We start from the raw sequence: 7,247 nt of genomic DNA, 5'->3' as shown, positions 1-7,247 counted from the left end.
GAGGTTAGTGTAGATGACAAGTGAGTGAGGGAAGGAGTGCTTTCGGGCAGGTGAGCATATGGAGCAGACGAGGTGCTGTTCTCTGCTCTTAGAGTCACTTTGACAGGAGGGAGAGCTGCCCGTGCTGTACTGGGTAGGGGGGCAGGGTTAGTTCTGACTGAACTTAGTGGTGGTGAGAGACTGGTGGTGAATGTCAGCATAGGGGTGGTTGTGGGAGTATTTGGTTTCTTGGCATTGGGCAGGGGAGTGGAGACCTTTCCAGGTGCAGGAGGTGGTGCTGTTTTTAAAATCTTTAGCAGAGAAGTGGGTATCTTTCCAGCTGGAGGAGGAGGAGACGTTTTCAGGCCATTATGGGAAGGAGTGAGCTTTTTAGCAGAGAATGGTGCAGGGGCTGTTTTCATAGAGCTCGGACTTGAGGTTGTAGCTGCTTTTTTGGATGATGTAACCACTGATGTTTTGGGGGGTTTTAGGGTATTTGGAAGGTGACTTAGGCAGGCCTGGATTTAACTTCTTATGCTTAGGGTTAGGTGGTGAGCCGGACTTCTTTGCTACACCAGCAGCTGACATTTTGGTTGTAGCTGTAGTTGTTGCTGTTGTGGTTATAGTGGCAGCTGTGGTGGGTTCTGGAGTGGTTGGACTTTGAGTTGCTTCATCTTCATCTGGCTTAACTACAACTAAAGAAGTGACTGGTGTAACAAAGTTATATTTGAGGGAGAGGTTGGTTGCTTTATCTGTTAGCAACTTTTGAGTTGCAGGATCAGTAGAATTCAGTTTAGCCAGTAGAAGCTCTTTGATAGTGAAATATGCCCAGAGGCGATGAACAAAGCTGGATATCCCTTCTAAATCTCCCGAACACTCTAGTGAATCTGTTGTCCCATTTTCTTGGGAAATAAACACGTCGTTCTCCAGCTTCATTTGCTGCTTTGAATCTATAGCTGAGACTAGCACCTTTAAATCTTTGACCCCGGTCTTAACTCTCCCAGTCACAACCAACTCAGATCCTTGGAAGTAGTTTGGAAAAAGGGAGCGGGTGACATCAAATGCTTGATCATCCAGATAAGACAGCTGTATGTCTGATAACAAAGGGCTAGCTACTTCATCATAGAAATCCTTAAGCTGCAAGGCTGCATCAGCATCTTCATACACCATCCGGGCTACACCTCGGTTTTCCAGAGCCAGGCGTTTGAGAAGCAGGAAGTCTGCATCATCTCCAAAGGCAAGGCCAAACAGAGAGGCCGAGCCCAAAGCCTTCTTGGCATTACTGAGGATAGTCTCACTGGATGTGACTCCAATGGTTGCTTCCCCATCAGTGAGGAAAATCACCAGAGGAACACGATGAGATGAGGTGCGTCTGGAAGGGCCAGAGGATGGAGGATTGACAAGCTGGGCAGCTGAGAGCAGAGCTGCATTGATATTGGTCCCTGACACAAAGGAGTGGAAAAAGGAGAGAATTACTGTTGAAGGCACAAGTTTAACAATCAGCTGATGCAATGATTCAAATTGTGTACAGTGCAGCAGTTCAGTCAGTATCGGTTTTGGACTCACATCCTTCTGCTATAATCCTCTTCACAAACTCTTTGGCTTCCCATACATTCTGCCGAGTTGCCCGCACCGTTTTGCCTTTTTTCCAAGTGTGAACCTTGTCCGAGAAGGTGATGATGTTGAAGTGGTCTCCCTCTCTAAGGTCCCCAAGGATGGTGCTCATAGCTTGCTTTGTCTACTGACAGAAATTCTTGGAATTATTTACAGAAAACCGACGTTGCTGTCATATGTGAGCAAGTTTCTTCATCTTAAGACACTTAATACAGCTCTAGCTATCCAAATGAGCCTTTGTCCACTTTACCTGCTTTATCTTATTGCCTATCATTGAGCTGCTGACATCAATGACAAATATAACATCCTTAGGAACCACAGGAAGTCCCCTAGGTGCAAAGTAATGCACAAAGTAGCCATCATACACCTGACAGTGAGTGAGAAAAGAGATTGTTAAAAGCAACCTTTGCTTCTATCGGTATTACATGTTTATAGTGTGACAAAGTCAAGAATGAAAGGTGCTGACCTGAACATCACCTATGAGGTCTTTTAGATCCACATCATACTGGATGATGAAATCAGCATTAAGACCATTGGAAGAAATGCTCTTCTGTTGATTTAGAGTCGGAGTGTAGCGGACTCGAGCACACTCGGGACTCTGCTCGACATGAGTAGAGGCAGGGGCATCGGTACTAGCTGTAGGAAACATGCCATGAGGTTGGACTCAAAACCAATAGAAGATAATCTACAAAATTTCCATCAAAGTAAGTAGACTTATTTGCATTTTTCTCACCAACCATTTAAGAATATACAATCCCTGTGTGGTATGAAATTACAGCCAGCAAAAACAAGACATTATGTTAAGTCAAATAATGCACATGTAAATATTCTGATGGCTAATCGTTCAGATTTTACCTTGAGCTGGGGTGTTGGTGACCGCTCGGCTTGTCCTAAGAGGAAGGACCTTAAGAAAACTGATGCCTGTCCTCTCTCTTATGCAGACATCTAATGTGAGGTTCTGGACAAGCTGACCGGGCCTCAGACCCAGAGTGAGCTCATAGCGGCCGAGCCGACGCTGTAACAGCTCCTCGTACGTCAGGAAGAAGGACACCCTAGCCCCTGATGGCACACTCACTGCAACACGAAACTTCTCAATTTCCCTCTCTCTGCAAAACCACAAATGTAACATTTGCAAAGTTGTATTTCTGTAAATGTAGTATGATACTGCAAACATGAAAAAACTACCCCCCCAAAACAAAACATAATATTCTGCAGTTATCAAAGGTGGTAAAAAGTTCCAATTTTCCCTAAGACTGACTTGGTAGCGACAAGTCCTGCTGTTTTTCCTTGCTTCTTAGCTGTGTCGTACATTTTCCTGGCAGCAGCCCTTTCCTTCACCTGGGCCACATACACCTTGCCGCTGGAAGTGCTGATGGGAAAAGGAAAGAAGAAATACCTCTCTGTGTGACACACACGGGGATGTTAAACATGATTTGTTTTACTTTACACATCGTATTTCCACAGAAATTACAAAGCTGCCACACAAACTTGTATACATATCGAGTTCATACAACATGAAAAGGAGGTGAAGGTTATAAACAGGAAGAGTGGAAAAGAGTAATTTCCGTGTAAAAATAACAATAATGGAGCGAGAGAGCTCACAAGCTGATGATCCTCCAGGGGAGTGCCACTGTGTGCTACACCCAGCTAAATCCCAACCAAAACCAGCGCTCAAAAATGAGATTAAATTCACACAGTGCACTTTCTAGGCATCGTGACCACTGCTGGCACGTGACAAGGTGCTAAATTAAGGTCAGGTCCACAGAACAAATATATCCAAAGGGAAAAAAACATCAAGAGCTAACTAAAATAAACCCGCAGCCTTGAAGCGGGTCTTGTTTGAAAAGCAGAGCAGAATGGCATGAGAGAGCAGAGTGGAAAATGAAGGTGCTTATATTTATATGTGTGGCTGGCTGAGAGGGTGAAGGAACGGCTGTACGTCAGTGATCTACACATAGAGTTCTTAGTGTTGGAAGCCGAAATGCCAAAGAACTAACGCAATACATATACCACAACTTTTTTCCTCTGGGTATTTAGTGACATATAGGCAGTCTTATGAGTTCTGAATGTCTGTGTGAAAACATTTATGAATGTACGCAAGTCTGTGTGTGACAAGGAGTGAGAGAGAAATGTCAAGAATTATGGGTGCAAGAAGCTGTACGAGCTCCAAACTCACACATACTTAAAAAATTCAAGTCTAAATCCTCCTGTGTACACACACACACACACACACACACACACACACACACACACACACACACACACACACACACACGGACAGCTGATGTAAGTGTGTGTCTATGCAGCATATCTGAACTGGCAAGGTGCCTTAGTAAACTGTGTGGGGGAGAAAGGGGAACTGGGCAAACTCCTATTAACTTTTGGACTTGGGTTTACAAAGCTTGGCATTCATGTACCCTCAGGTTCCTCCTCCTCCTGACCTGCTTCCGCTCCCAAATTCAACTCCGGGCTTGCTGTTTGGCCTGCAGTGTTGACTTATTTGTCTTGTTTATATTTAGCATTTTTAAAGGAGAGCGGTTTTGAAACCTCTCGGTCATAAAATTATGCATCTACTCCAGACCAGAATTCTAGTTTCCTAGAGCAAAAATGATCTACACGTACTAATTTCTACTAATTTGTCTCAAGTTTTACTTTATGATTCAGGCCACCAATGAAAACGATTACTTTTGTTCATTTCAATTTGCGTTATTTCTCAGTTGTGAGATACTCTACATATTTATATTGATACTGCTTTTTTTCTATTATTTGTATCTTGTCTTCTCTCTATATAGCAGATAAAAAGTGTTTTTTTTCTTGTCCACTCTATAATGTGGGACTTAGTAGCTATGCATTATTATATTTTAATCAATATACAGTGAACACTACTGGAAGACAGTTATTCAAAAGAGTGAGACACAGATTGGGTGCTGTTTCAGGCTTTTAAAGTAACAACAAACAAGTAGAGAAGAAGAAAAGGAAACAGAAAGAACACAGGCACACTAACAAAGAAATGATACCATAGGTAGCAGACTTGATAATACTGGGCTGACTTACATGGTGAAGTTAGAGATGAAAGCAGAGGAGGGCAGGTCCACCTCAAAGGCAGCCTCCTTAGTTATTGGGAGCTGGTTCCACACTGAACTCTGGACTGTAGTAACAGCATAGCGGGACACCACTGAACACTTAACAAGGTAGTCTGTCACCTTCAGCTGGAGACATAAAAAATAAGTGAATAACTTAAAGGTTGGAGAAGAAAGCAGCAAACTGAAGGATTTACAGGAGATTTTCGTCACATAGGAGCAAAGCCCTGTTTTACTGTAAAAATACAAGACGTCAATCAAATCAACTGACTGCAAAAATAGAAATAAAAATAAATAAATTACAGTTTACTGTAGATTTGCCACCTGTATGAATCTTTCCCAGTTGCCACATTTACATTGATGCCAGGTTTCACAATGAACACACCCGAAACTCTGGCTGATTGGGACCCACACCCAGTTTCACACCTTGGCTCAGGCGATTAAAGGATCATCAGGGGGTCCTTTTGTCCCTCTGTGGGGGGTTACTCCCACTAGGTTTATATCTGGGACTCTCCACCATTTGACCTTAGAACTGAAGAAGCTTCTCGGATGAGAGGTGAAACGTCTTCAAGCAACTTAAAGAAGTCCAGACGCTTTTCTTTGCAAGCTCCTTTGACTACGATGACCTGGATGACTGAGAACCTTCACAGACACATTGATGCCAATGTTCAGATCTAGCTATAACAGCGAGCCATGCATATGAACTTAGTGTCAATGTGGTATCCTTGTTTTTCTTTTTTTTTTTATATTACTGATTCTCCTGCATCAAGCCAGTGAAACAACACAAAGCAGTTCCCTGCAGGGTGTCTGTGCCCTCCTGTTGTTTACTTAGGGACTGCTGGCGCCTACTGAGACCAATCTGGTTAATGCTGGCCACATTAGTGCAGGACAAGGCGACAGGCAGGGGGCAGAGACAGCCACATCAGGCTTCCACCTCAGTGGTATTTAGGAAAGCTGTGGTTTGCCCAAGAATTACTGTATGTTACCAGGGAACTGCTACAGACTGAAGTAACCTGAAGGAAAAATCCCACAGTGGAGTTACTGAAGATATCCTGAGAGGCAGTGGTGGTTGACTGTGAAGCTTGTTGTTCAGTTTAAGTTGTGCAACCAACAGAACAGAATAAAATCTGCACAGCTGTTAGAGCCACAGAACAGCCATTACTTAGCACTAATACAAAAAAAAAATGCACAGACTTACCACTGGTTTTGTTGGTTTGCTTTGACGTTTTGCTCTCTGGAAAAGAAACAAGGCACCACATAAAAAAACAAAAAACAAACCACACTGGTATTTCAAGTGCATTTAGGAAATGGCACATTTTGTAAGTGTAACAAGAGATTCTTGGTTCAATAATTTGTCCAAAATGTCCCATTTTTGAATCAATCTGTACAATCTTCCTGTGTGAGGGTTGGGTCGAGATTGAGTGTCATAACAGTTTGAATCAAAGTCATTCATGAATGGAGGGGAAGTGGAACTGGAAATAAATGCTTTCACTGTATGCAGGCCCGGGCCAGGGTTGCACGGTTCGGTGTCCAATGTTAATTCAATACACTAGTCATTGCTGTGTCAATACATTACCAAATATCCTGTGTATTGGTGCCAAGTTAGCATAAACAAATAGTAAGTGTGGAAACCCCCTAAAGAGAAAGTTACGCAACATTAATTATACGGGTTACAGAAAAATAGGACTATATAATAAGATCTTTTTTGGTAATCTTATTATATAGTCCTCCATTGTGCAAACTTTCACTTTAGGAAATATAGCTTTAATAAATTTTAAATATTTCGCAAAGAGTTGACTGAGATTTGCTGGATTTAAATGCATGTTTTTGCGTTTAAAATGCATTAAATATAAAGCTCTGCGTCATTAATATTGTCCTAATGCAATAGGGATGATATTACAGAAAGCAGCATTAACTGTGTAATAAAAAAACAAAATCTTACCTGTAAATTAATATTCGTGCTAACTTTTGCGTCATAATCCTCTGATAATCCCTCTCGCATGTACAAAGTGAAGAAGACTAGAACACAGGGAACCTTTAAAAACATTTTGCCCTTAATAATTTGGACTTGGTGCTGAAAAATAAGGAAATCGTCCAGTGGTCTCACGCTGACTGAACCAAGCAGAGCACACGCCTAATTTTTACACTTTTTGCAGTGGGCAGTCCACCCCCTCTCTCGCTTCACCTAAACTGCGGCTTTGATATTGACATAAAAATACATTCAGAAAAGAGCCAAACATCCGTGAGGTGTTGTGGAAGAAAAAATGCCAAAGAGAGTGAAGTTCATTTAGAAACCTGCACGACTTTTCACGGAAAAGGAGGAGGCCGCTTCCAGCATGCATTCATATATACTGGAAACTTTGGGGACTTAACGAGAACTTCAGGAAAACACCAAAACAGTCTCCCCTCCCCAGCTTCTCCGTAACAGCGCTCCTTAAAATAATCACAGTCGTATTTTTTTTCTAATTACTGCCAAATGTTTTCGTTTCACTCGAGCGACATTTCTCAAAGACCCATTATTTAAAAGAAAAAGGAAAAAAAAGGAAACAGTAACATTGGTCATTAGGTATGTGG

At 42.2% G+C, this 7,247-nt stretch overlaps 1 protein-coding gene across 1 annotated transcript; it reads right to left on the bottom strand.

The window, feature by feature from the left end:
- Positions 1-247: 247 nt before the first annotated feature.
- itih6 (inter-alpha-trypsin inhibitor heavy chain family member 6) lies at positions 248-7,228 on the bottom strand. The gene is made up of 9 exons (XM_040038057.1): positions 6,616-7,228; positions 5,872-5,907; positions 4,648-4,802; positions 2,852-2,962; positions 2,449-2,699; positions 2,060-2,229; positions 1,844-1,960; positions 1,546-1,717; positions 248-1,421 (listed from the first exon to the last, which is right to left on the bottom strand). Exons 1-9 carry the CDS (start codon positions 6,718-6,720, stop codon positions 370-372), a joined length of 2,169 nt encoding a protein of 722 aa, XP_039893991.1. The 5' UTR covers positions 6,721-7,228; the 3' UTR covers positions 248-369.
- Positions 7,229-7,247: the final 19 nt, after the last annotated feature.

The sequence above is a fragment of the Simochromis diagramma genome, unplaced genomic scaffold (assembly GCF_900408965.1).
Source record: "Simochromis diagramma unplaced genomic scaffold, fSimDia1.1 OVJJ01000061.1, whole genome shotgun sequence".
NCBI classification, from domain to species: domain Eukaryota; kingdom Metazoa; phylum Chordata; class Actinopteri; order Cichliformes; family Cichlidae; genus Simochromis; species Simochromis diagramma.
The sequence above is the reverse complement of the archived record's forward strand: the minus strand, read 5'-3'. Positions and strand labels throughout refer to the sequence as shown.

What these genes read in the sequence shown, in the direction of transcription:
- itih6 (XM_040038057.1), bottom strand. Translation starts at nt 6,720, where the DNA reads ATGTTTTTAAAGGTTCCCTGTGTTCTAGTCTTCTTCACTTTGTACATG. An exon ending in TTCATCTCTAACTTCACCAT is followed by an intron (nt 2,963 to 4,647) that starts GTAAGTCAGCCC and finishes TTTTCCCATCAG; the next exon opens with CACTTCCAGCGGCAAGGTGT. An exon ending in CACCAACACCCCAGCTCAAG is followed by an intron (nt 2,230 to 2,448) that starts GTAAAATCTGAA and finishes TGTTTCCTACAG; the next exon opens with CTAGTACCGATGCCCCTGCC.